The sequence below is a fragment of the Maniola hyperantus genome, chromosome 12 (genome assembly GCF_902806685.2).
Source record: "Maniola hyperantus chromosome 12, iAphHyp1.2, whole genome shotgun sequence".
Taxonomy (NCBI): Eukaryota; Metazoa; Arthropoda; class Insecta; order Lepidoptera; family Nymphalidae; genus Maniola; species Maniola hyperantus.
Window position 1 is genome coordinate 5,963,471 of NC_048547.1, and position 12,109 is coordinate 5,975,579.

Here is a 12,109-nt window from a genome sequence, read left to right on the forward strand (position 1 = left end):
TCCGCTGGGCTGACGTTTGGTTATTTGCTGAATCTCTTAAACGGCAGCTTTTTAGGGTTCCGTAGTAAACAAGGAACCCTTATAGTTTCGCCATGTCCGTCCGTCCTCGGTTAATCTCAGAGACTATTAGTGCTAGAAATCTGTAATTTGGCATGGTTATAAATATTAATCACGCCGACAAAGCGGTGAAATAAAATTTTGATAAATATTTTTTTAGGGTAGCTCCCCTACATGTAAAGTGGGGATGAATTTTTTTTCCTCGTCTATCCCATAGTGTGGGGGTATCGTTGAATAGGTCTTTTAAAAATACTGTGGGTGTGGGAACATCATTTTTCGATTTCTAGATCCGTTTGTAAAATATGATGTTTTAAAGTGCTAATTTTTATTAGTCCCCCCCCCTCTATAAGCCAAATGGTAGTATATACTAAACGTGAAAAAATTGACAGCAGTAGTATATATAATCAATTTTAAAGGAAAACTATCATGGCTAAATAGGGCTCGCAGGTTAAGGAGTTATATCTGTTTTTCGAGGATTGTGACTACGGAACCCTACACTGCGCGTGGCCCGCCACGCACTTGGCCGGTTTTTACACAATATTTCTATGAAAATATTAATGCGGTTCATCTACTTACCAAGTTTCAACAGTATAGCTCTTATAGTTTCGGAAAAAAGTGGCTGTGACATACGGACGGACAGACAGACAGACATGACGAATCTATAATGGATCCGTTTTTGGCATTTGGCTACGGAACCCTAAAAAAGAAACATTCTTATTTTTCGTAGAATTACTAAAACATACTGTACACTGGTGAAGCATTTTTATTTACACAGCACTTAAATCTATATATCACTTACTATAAATATCACTAAGTCTAATTTTTTATACAATTTTTCTGCCGTCCTAAAGCTAAAGTGTCGTTAACTACCACAACCAAGTTTCGAGATATGATCAAAAAAGCGCGAATTTATGAAGAAATGATGCCATTTGATAACTAATAACCGTATCCAAAACTTGAAACTATGAAAATGTAGTGCAAATAGAGCACTTTTGAATAGCTGTATTTTTAAGTTTCTAGAATAAATAATAATTAAAGCAGGACAGTTTTGGCTTTTTAGTCTAGCATTTTTTCTAACAACGTCTTGTATTTACATAACTTAAATGTCGTTAGATTACCCTTTAAGACGTTTAAGGCTTGGATTGCATTTACTTTTTTCATCGTTTTACGAAACTTAAAAAAATTGTATAATTACTAAAGTAAAATGACTCTAAAAGACTTTAACGACATTGTAGGTTAGGTTATGATCCTTAAAACTATCAATAACATAACACTTAAAATGCGGCTTTTGTAATTTAAACACATTTTAGTCTAGTAGAATAGAAATGGTTTGTATACAGTAGCGTTTTTTGGGGAGAATTGCTAAACTAAAATGTGGTTTATTGCAAATGATTGAACTGTAGCGACGTTTTAGGTTAGCATTGTTTATAAAAATTTGAGGTTTTCCAATGAAAGTAACGTTAACTACAACAATTGAAAAAGGAACAGTCCGAAAGTAGTCTCTTATTTTGTTAAAACTTATAGTATTAGTGCTAGAAATCTGTAATTTGGCATGGGTATAAATATTAATCACGCCGACAAAGTGGTGAAATAAAATTGTGATAAATATTATTTTTAGGGTGGCTCTCCTACATGTAAAGTGGGGGTGAATTTTTTTTTCTCGTCTACCCCATAGTGTGAGATATCGTTGAATAGGTCTTTTAAAAATACTGTGGGTGTGGGAACATCATTTTTCAATTTCTAGATCCGTTGTAAAATATGATGTTTTAATTAAAGTGCTAATTTTTATTAGAGTCAAGTGTCTACCCCCTTTATCAGCCATATGGTTGTATAAAGGAACGTGAAAAAATTCACAGCAGTAGTATATAATATAATCAATTTTAAAGGAAACTATCATGGCTAAGTAGGGTTCACAGGTTAAGGAGTTGTATCTGTTTTCCGAGGTTAATTATTGTACGTAGATATTACGAGTAGCATAATATTAATGTATATTATAGTTTCATTGTATCTATTGTATTTGTGATTGATCGTAATCCTAATAATATTTTTTCCAACTTCCCCTGTGAAGCTGGATTTTATGACTCTCTCTTCAGTTACCATCGTCCTTTGTGGGCCCGTTTGTAGAAGTGAACCGTGAAAAACCATGGATTTCAAAATATCCTCCGTATTCATAAATAAAATAAAAGCACTATCTTAGGTCAGCTGTAATAATTGTGACATTACAAAATCCATAAAATCATACAATTTTCCTTTTTTCTTCATATTAAGTCCTCTTAGTCCGTTATGTCCTCTTGTTTTCTTCCCACTACGCTATCATTCCAGAGTACAGTGAGGGGTTTGAACTCATTGGTTATTTTGCCTATTGGTGCAAACGTTTGATTGAATGCCACAAGGCGTTTACAGAAAGCTCTCGCAGGCGCACTAGTCAAAGTTAGAAGCTTTTGAAATGTGGGTATACAGAAGAATGTTGAGAATCTCTTGGGTACATTGTATCAAAAATGCAACTGTACTACAGAGGCTAAGTGAAGATGTTGAAATCCTGAAGACCATAAAAGTGCGGAAGTTGGAGTATTTCAGCCACATTATGAGAAATAGCAAATACAACTGCCTTCAGCTCATTATTCAGGGGAAAACAGCCGGCAGTCTTACCACCAGGCCGTAGAAGAACATCGTGGCTAAAGAATTTACGCCAATGGTACGGGAAGAGTACCCGATCTCTTTTCCGAGCAGCAGTGTCCAAGGTGCAGATAGCTCTAATGATTGCCAACCTCCGATAGGAGACGGCATTGCAAGAAGAAGAAAGTCACAACCTCGCGAGATGCGGGAATAGTTAGAGACATTAAAGTTATGTATTGCGGGATAGAGTTATTTTAGGATAGGAAACAATATTTTTTTGCAAAATATCACTAAACTGTAACGCGTTTATGTGTCATTAAAGACATTTTAGTCTAGCATTTTCGTTAAAAGACATTTAAGTTATGGAATAGTGCACCATAATTTTGGAGAAAAACTTAATTTAAAAATAAGTATAGTGACTTTAAAGACATTTTAGTTAAGGAATTTAAGAAAAAAACCAGCTTTGAGACATTTTAGACTGGCAAATGTCAGTTAAATGCGTTTAAGTGTTGTTATCATATGAACAGGTAGTTATTTAACGACGTTCTTCATATTGCTATTTCAAAAACTACAGCAGCTAGGAAAATACCGGTTAGATTGGTCGATAGAAAAAAAAATTCTAAGTAAGATAGCGTTAAAAAGTCAAATTTGGCCAAATGTTGGTTAACGACGTTTTAGCTTGAAGACGGCAGTTTTGCTATTTAAAATGCAAACTCTCGAAAACACGCGCACGACCCACAGCCATACTTTACTCTATCCGCGGAAAGAAGTCAGTATAACGCTCCCTCTGTTACATAATCCCACACACTGGCCCACCAGTTTGGCGAGTCACAAAATGTAAATATTCTGTACTAGAAGATGCCCGCGACTTCGTCGTCCGCGTGGATTTCGGTTTATAAGAATCCCGTGGGAACTCTTTGACTTTTCGGGATAAAAAGTAGCCTATGTCCTTTCCCGGGATGCAAGCTATCTCTATACTAAATTTCGTCAAATCGGTTGAACGGTTGGGCCGTGAAAGGCTAGCAGACAGACAGACACACTTTCGCATTTATAATATTAGTATGGATGTTTAATTATATAAAAATTATATGAGACAAAATTCTCAGTGGCCATTTTGAGACACCAAAACCAATCACAAACATGTTTTTTTAAAAACATTACAAATTCAAAACAGTTTCGTTTGTGATAGGTTGGTGGTTCAAAATGGTTAACACCCACTGAGCCATTTGTATGGAATTATCTTACAGAGAGAGAGCTGTATACTAACTTCTTTTCGCGGATAGAGTATAGTTTAAAATTATTCTGTAGTAGTTAGTTGGTCTAGGAAGTGTTGCAGCAAGGCGCTGTCCATGGGTATGAGCAGGTTGTCGGCGGCGTCGCCGGTGCGCCTCTGCTTCACGAGCTTGTGGTCCAGGAACTCCGTGAGCTGCGCGCGCAGCGCCAGCTGCGAGCTCACCAGGAACTGCGAGCGCGCCGCCGAGTACAACTCCTTGAAAGGCAGACCTGAAATGTTCAAGCAGACGACTGTTAATTCGTGCTTATTAGGATTCCTTGAAGCTGGGATAGAATAGTTAGGACGTCCGCCTCCTAATCGGAGGTCGGGGGTTCGATCCTGGGCACCTCTAACTTTTCGGAGTTATGTGCGTTTTTAAGTAATTAAAATATCACTTGCTTTAACGGTGAAGGAAAACATCGTGGTGGGACATCGACCTAGAACTAGATTTCGTTTTATCAGTCTCAACCACAACCACACGACGCTCTACGAAACCGCTATTTCTTTCTAAAGGCCGATGTACAATATTTCCTGCCGGCTACTGTAGCATTACTTATTCCTTGATAGTAGGTATAAGCTTATGGTTCTCAAGTCTCAAATCACTCAGATTGTATATTGAAGTTGTGTATTGTACAATGATTTGGAATATTTGATTAGCGTTGACGATAATTGGTACATGCAGGGTCGCTCGGCTGCAGCGCACCGCTAAAATTTGTAAACTGATTTATTCTATTTTTATTTTACTTTTGTAATGACATTCAAAAAGTGTACTCCGTATGTACTTACTTTGAATAAAATATTTGTTTTTTTTTATACGGCACGAATGTCGTGACGTCTCTTTGACATACGACAAGAATGTCGTGAGAATATAATTTAGTTATACCTTGATAGTGTGACTGCTTATGGTTCTCGAGTTGGTATTTAATAATGATCTGGAAGATTCCTTTAGCGTTGGCGGTGAGCGATTGGTACACGCTCTGGAGGGACGCCAGCTGAAGTGCGCCGCTGCGTTGCGACAGCAGAGAGTTCTCGAACGACGTCTCTTCAACGTACGGCAAGAATGTCGTGACGTCCCACCATGTGAAGTTGAACTTGCTGAGTTTCGAATGATCCCATACTGAAAATTATATATCGTTTAATGATAACTAAACGTATTATATATATAAATAAATAAATGTATTATATAAAAGAACAAGCCTCCCTAGTCATCACCTAGACTCACAGTAATACACCTAGTCTCTCATCTATCTAAAGGATGTCTGGTGGAGGTTTTAAGCAATAAGGCCGCCTTTGCATAATATAATTGTTTACAGTTTCTTTGGGTTTTTTTTATTTGGTATGCAATAAAGTTTTTTATCTATACTTATAATAAATCTATCTATATTCTATATATTTTGTTCGCCTTTTCATCCTGTCGCGGACCACAGTCTCTCTTCTTACTATAGGTTGCCTGGTGCAGATTTTAAGCAATAAGGCCGCCTTTGTATACAATTGTTTATAGATTTTTTACGTTTTTTTTTTCTAATTTTATGTGCGATAAAGTTTTTTATCTATCTATATATTTTGTTCGCCAGCTCATTTATAACAGAAACTTACAGAGTGGAGCATTGATGTGGTCTATGGTGGCAATCAAGTGAACATTCCTCAGCTGCGCCAGGTTGGCGAACATAGCCTGCGCTTTCACAGAGCGCAGCATCACTCCATCGAGATTGTGCACGATGACGAACAAGTGTACGCCGCACTCTTCCAGCTGAGCCTCTATCAAATTAACCGCATCACCTATAAAAAAATATTGCAATTAGAATTTATTTTTTATTTGTACCAAAAACATCTAAATATATAAAAGGAAAAAGTGACTGAGTGACTGACTGATCTATCAACGCACAGCTCTAACTACTGGACGGATCGGCCTGAAATTTGGCATGCAGATAGCTATTATGACGTAGGCATCCGCTAAGAAAGGATTTTTGAAATTTCAACCCCTAAGAGGGTGAAATAGAGGTTTGAAATGTATGTAGTCCAAGCGGACGAAGTCGCGAGCATAAGCTAGTTTTTAAATATAATTTCGTGTGAAGCTTAAAGATTATGTACGACCATAATCAGCCACTTTGGGGCCGATTCTCATGTACACAATCTGTAAACTAAATTAACTGGTCTAAATCTAGTACTATCTTTCAAGCAACATTATGACAGCGATAGCAATAGATTTAGACGTGTCATTTTAGTTTAGAGATTGTGTACAAGAGAATCGACCCCAATATCTCTTTTAACACTTTCGTTCTTTAAATATATGCACCTAAATAATTTTAAACCGATTCTTTACCTATATTCGATGGAACATGTGTATTATCCAACAGATCAACCACAATCGTTTCCAGAACATTCTTCATAGTGAGACTGGGAAAGAAGCCATTGACTACTATACATGGCATATCCTTAAGTTTCTCTGCCTGGAATCTCTGAAGCACTTGTATTTTAGAGCCGATACCGTATAGGATAACATTGAAGTTTTCGCTTAATACATATAGCCATCTATCGAATAGTTGAGCATACGACTTTGTAAGTTTTTTTATGCTTTGTTGATGCTCCTTAGACACATGGATATCGGCTTCTTTTATGTTTTCATTTAGATTCAGGTTTTTCAGTCTTGCTAACGTATGGTCTGATGTAGTAATCTGAAATAAGACATCTAAATATATTAAACTAGCTTCTACATCTACCTGCCAAATTTCAGCCCGATCCGTCCAGTAGTTTGAGCTGTGCGTTGATAGATCAGTCAGTCAGTCACCTTTTCCTTTTATATATTTAGACTAGCTAAGGCTCGCGACTTCATCCACGTGAATTTGAGTTTTCAAAAATCCCGTGGGAACTCTGATTTTCCAGGATAAAAATTTGCCTATGTAAATTTCCGGGATGCAAGTTACCTCTGTACCAAATTTCAAATAAATCGTTTAAACGGATGAGCCTTTAAGAATGTCCCACGGCATAATAATCATAATTACACAACAGTTGTTGCTAAAGTAGAAATATCAGGCAGCGTTGTCTCGTAAAATGGCCGCAACCTGACTGGTATAATACAAGAGGGACAGGTCGTCTTTTCTTTTATTCAGCAAATTGCTACGTCCGCGTAAGTATCGGTTTTTTAAGAATCCCGTAGAAACTCTTTGATTTGTCGGGATTAAAAGTAGGCGACATCCATCTCCATGATGCAAGCTATCTGTGTACCAAATAGATAATGCCTGCGACTTCATCGGCATGGAATTAGGTTTTTAAAAATCCCGTTAGAACTCTTTGATTTTCCGGGATAAAAAGTAGCCTACGTCCTTCCCTGGGATGTAAGCTAACTCCGTACCAAATTTCATCAAAATCGGTTAAAGTTTTGGGCCGTGAAAACCTAGCAGACAGACAGACACACTTTCACAATAATTATAATATTAGTATGCAAAAATAACTCACTTTTTTGGTAGAATTCATAATAAAATAATTATCGGGTGTGACATAATACTCAGAGTCCTTTTGTCTCAACTTGTCGTCTCTGTTTCTGGTTACTTGTGCTTTAGTTGTTTTATTTGGACTGCTTTTTTCTTTAACATCTGAAGCACTGTCACTTGCTGAAGACTCACTCTGAAAATTGCATCATCATCAACATCATTATCAACCAATAGACGTCCACTGCTGGACATAGGTCTCTTGTAGGGACTTCCACACGCCACGGTCTTGCGCCGCCTGGATCCAGCGGCTCCCTGCGACTCGTCTGATGTCGTCCGTCCACCTAGTGGGAGGTCTTCCAACACTGCGTCTTCCGGTGCGAGGTCGCCATACTAGCACCTTGGGACCCCAACGTCAACGAAAATTGCATAGGTACGATATATTATAAGTCCCGCAAAATGCTATTGAGCTGGAACCATGTCTCATTAACATCGAAATGACGTCATTTTGACGACAGCCGAAATAAAAATATACCATCAGCTCGAAACTTCAGTCTAGTGCTGACGTCACTAAAATGGCGGCCACGCGCATTAGCAATTTGCGGGACTTAACCGTAATAAAATTAAAATAAAACAGGTCAAGTCAATGTCAGAATACTTTGCCTACTGGGATGAACAAGCAAGAAACTCGGCGGTTGCTCTTTTCAAAGATTCTATTTACAATAATGATGCCATGTATAGAAGTAATAGCAGTCCCACGAATTGCTGGAGAGAGTGGAGCGAGCTGAGAGTTTAATCCACACTCTTTTGGCATTCACTTAGCTTCAACTGTGTAATATAGTTTTTTCAGGAGTAGGTAATTCTTCAGGATACTTTTAAAAGATTTTTAAACTTGAGTAAAAGAAAGTCTAAAATTGATTGCGTAATTTTGATGACCTCCCTGACGCAGTGGTAAGCGCTGTTGTCTTATTAGTGGGAGATCCTGGGTTTGGAATTTTATTTTTATTTCTTATCTGGTCTGGTCTGGTGGAAGGCTTCGATTGTGGCTAGTTACCACCCTACCGCCGCCAAGCGATTCAGCGTTCCGGTACGATGCCGTGTAGAAAACAAAGGGGTGAGGGTTTAATAAAAAACTGCTATACCCCAGGTTGGCCTGCTTCCATCATAGACTGCATCATCACTTACCACCAGGTGAGATTGCAGTCAAGGGCTCACTTGTCCTGAATAAAAAATAAATATTGTTATAAAAGAAGATTTTGCGCTACCTAGAAGTCCAACAGTGGATGCAAATTGATATCATGATGATCCAATTACTCCAATTAGATAATCCATACTATTTTCAGGTTGACCTGCTTCTGTCAGACTGCAGCAGACTCACCACCAGGTGAGATTGGAGTCATGGACTAAGTGCTAAGTTGTCATTGGACAAAAAACTAATATATTCGTACCTCTTCATCACTTTTATCTGGTACAAAGTCACTGCTGCTTCCAGAGAAATCGCTGCCAGAACTATCACTTTCGACTGCTTGAATAATTCCTGATAACGATCACATAAATTGATTATAAAAAACCGGTCAAGTGCGAGTCGGACTCGCAGACGTAGGGTTCTGTACCATCGTACAAGATTTGTATACTTCACACTTTTATGTAGAACACTGCAAGTTAATGACTGCGCCATGTATAGGTATGTGATTTAGTAAATAAATTTTTTTTTGCGAACATGTTTAAGTTTTTTTTTGTGATGTAACCACAAATTCATGGCTTTGAGATTTTTTCTTTTACTTGTGCTATAAGACCTACCTAGGTGCCAAATATCATGATTCTGACTAATTGACGTAACCACAAGTATAAAGTATCTTCTTTTTGTACCTATTCTATTCTACTCCCTTTACAACCTCTCGCACTGCCAAGGGTCACTGGGAGAAATCTCCCATAAAGATAAATGCTTCCCTGTCCACTTTTGCTCTCTTTTTCTCATTACTGTAAATGTTTTTGGTACAAAAAAAACCGGCCAGGTGCGAGTCAGACTCGCGCACTGAGGGTTCCGTAATACAATCGTATTTTATCGACATTTTGCACGATAAATCAAAAATTATTGTGCCTAAAAATAAATAAAAATCTGTTTTAGAATGTACACAAAGCCCTTTCATATGATATCCCACTTGGTATAGTAATCTTACTTTGAAAGTTGAAAATAGCAATATTTGTTCATGACCACAATTGAATTTTTTTGTGTCATGTAACCACAAATTCACGGTTTTCAGATTTTTCCCCGAATGTCTGCTATAAGACCTCCCTACCTGCCAAATTTCATGATTCTAGGTCAACGGGAAGTACCCTGTAGGTTTCTTGACAGGCCGACAGACAGACAGACAACAAAGTGATCCTATAAGGGTTCCGTTTTTCCTTTTGAGGTACGGAACCCTAAAAAAAATTCACTCGTATTTGTGAATTACAAGAACTGTAATAAAATGAGAAACTTACTTCTCTTCATAATATTCACAACATGTTTTGGTGTTGCTTCTGTTCCTTTATGCAATAAATTAGATTTCTTTGGAGTTTTCTTTGGCGTGTTAGTGGTATTACTGATAGCCTCTTTAACTTTATTCTGTAGATCATTTTTTGTATGACGAGATTTAAATTTGAATATATCTTGGCCTTCCACATCATCATTTGCATCAAAGAGGGCTGCAATGGAATAATAGGTTACTTTTAGATGCAAGAATTGTTTAAACTATTCATTGGGGCAAAATCGGTTGTACACATCTCTAAACTAAAATGGCAGATTTAAATGTATTGCTATCCCTTTCATAATGCTCCATGCGGAAAAGGACAGTACTAGATTTAGACCTGTCAATTTAGTTTCAAATTTGTATATTAGAAATGTGCTACCAATAAAATAATTGGTTCACAGAGAAATAGAACTAACTGTTTTTGTCTATTGGCAGGGTTTGGCAGTGGCTAGTTCCCAGCCTATTGACAAAAATGTGCTGCCAAGTGATTTCATCATGATCATTATGTCTCAGTCTCTCTCAAAGTGAAAAGGGTGTAGGCCATAGTCTGCCACGCTGGCCTGATGCTAATTGGCATACTTCACACACCTTTGAGAACATGAAGTCTTAGGCATGCATAACCTTATGGTGTATAAACCTGCATGGTTTCCTCACGATCTTTTACTTCACTATTAAAACAAGTGAGATTTGTTTTTAAAAAGGCACATAACTCTGGAAAGTTAGAAGTGCATGCCCGGGATTGAACACCCAACCTCCCGAAAAGAAGGGGACCTCTTAACCACTAGGCTATCACCGCTTAATTTAATATTACGAAATGATGCTGACTGGAAACAAAAAGTGTATGACTTATTAAACTGCCATATCCTTTTTAAGTTAGCCTGCTTCATTCTCACTTACCACTCTTAAAATCATAGCTAGGAGCTAGGTAAGTAAATTTTTAAAAAAATTATATTGAATATTTCACAATTTCGTTTGACTGCAGTTTTTGTGAACCCAGACATACTGCATAATTTTTTTTTATTTTTATTTGGTTAAAATATTGTGTAGTGTTAATGTCACCATTAACACTTATATAATACTAGCTGATGCCCTCGACTTCATCCGCGTGGATTTAGATTTTTAAAAATCCCATGGGTACTCTTTGATTTTCCAGGATAAAAAGTAGCCTTTGTCACTCTCTCCTGGTCTTTAACTATACCCATGCAAAAAATCACATCGATTCGTTGCTCCGTTGCAGCGTGACTGAAGAACAAACCAATAAAACAACAAAAAAACACACTTTCGCATTTATAATATGGGTAGTGATAGGACCTTTTGGTTTTGGTGTTGCATTTTCATCATCGAACTCCTCATCTGAACTTTCAAGATTATATGTCTTTCTTTTAACTGGTGAGATGTCTAAAAACTCCTCAAACTTCTTTGGCTTATTCCTGTTTCTAGTAGCTCTTCTGGGTGTTAATGCAGGATCATTCTTTTTCTTATCTGTAAAAGTTATGTAATTTTTAGTTTAGAAACAATCGATCAATTCATTTAATCAATTGACAAAATTGCATGGAACCGACCGGCTGACCTTTTAGTTGCTCACAAGATGGTATAATGGATTGTAACATTAATGATATTTAATTTTTCATGATTTGAGAAAGGCATTGCTTAGTTTTTTGCCAGCTCTTCTTAGAATTATCTGCTTTCCTAACCGGGATGTGAGTACAATTACTGATACTAGTCTCGGATGATTTTTTTAAAATTTGCTTTGATGTTTTAAATGCTCAAATTTAACAAAAGGTATGGTGTACTCATAGACTTATAAATTACCTACTTGGTGTAGGTACTTATATTGAACCTAATTAACAATATAATATTCAAGTGTTTTTTTCATTAAGTACCTATATAATAATATTATACAAGTATATAGTTATGTTTTTCTATGTATTAAGTGCCTGTATTATTTTATTCAAAGTATTGTACTTATAAATAGGTAAGTAAAAACGAATTAAACCTAAAGAAACTGATGAAAAATCGGATATCAGAATTATGCCCGACTAAAAATAAAGGCTAATTAATAAAATATTAGGATTTCTATAAAACAAACTACCTACTAAGTACTAACCTAAATCATCACCAAGATAATCCATTATTTAATTAATTTGTTTTTATTAGCTATTCACAGTAACCCACCGCTAAAATGCGCCAAAAATTGGCGTGACCACCGACCAGAAATAAAA

The 12,109-nt window shown here is 36.9% G+C and overlaps 1 protein-coding gene across 1 annotated transcript; it reads right to left on the minus strand.

Annotated features, from left to right (window-relative positions):
• Nucleotides 1–275: 275 nt before the first annotated feature.
• Orc2 (origin recognition complex subunit 2) lies at nucleotides 276–12,109 on the minus strand. Its single transcript, XM_034974000.2, has 9 exons — nucleotides 11,995–12,109; nucleotides 11,199–11,369; nucleotides 9,859–10,062; nucleotides 8,823–8,911; nucleotides 7,403–7,570; nucleotides 6,270–6,621; nucleotides 5,543–5,725; nucleotides 4,830–5,063; nucleotides 276–4,176 (listed from the first exon to the last, which is right to left on the minus strand). Exons 1-9 carry the CDS (start codon nucleotides 12,017–12,019, stop codon nucleotides 3,971–3,973), a joined length of 1,632 nt encoding a protein of 543 aa, XP_034829891.1. The 5' UTR covers nucleotides 12,020–12,109; the 3' UTR covers nucleotides 276–3,970.

Bases quoted from the DNA above. Each gene is read 5' to 3' on its own strand.
- Orc2 (XM_034974000.2), bottom strand. From the start codon at position 12,019: ATGGATTATCTTGGTGATGATTTAG. The intron at 7,571-8,822 runs GTACGAATATAT...TGCAATTTTCAG, and splicing joins CAGATAAAAGTGATGAAGAG to AGTGAGTCTTCAGCAAGTGA. The intron at 5,726-6,269 runs GTAAAGAATCGG...ATTTTTTTATAG, and splicing joins ACATGTTCCATCGAATATAG to GTGATGCGGTTAATTTGATA.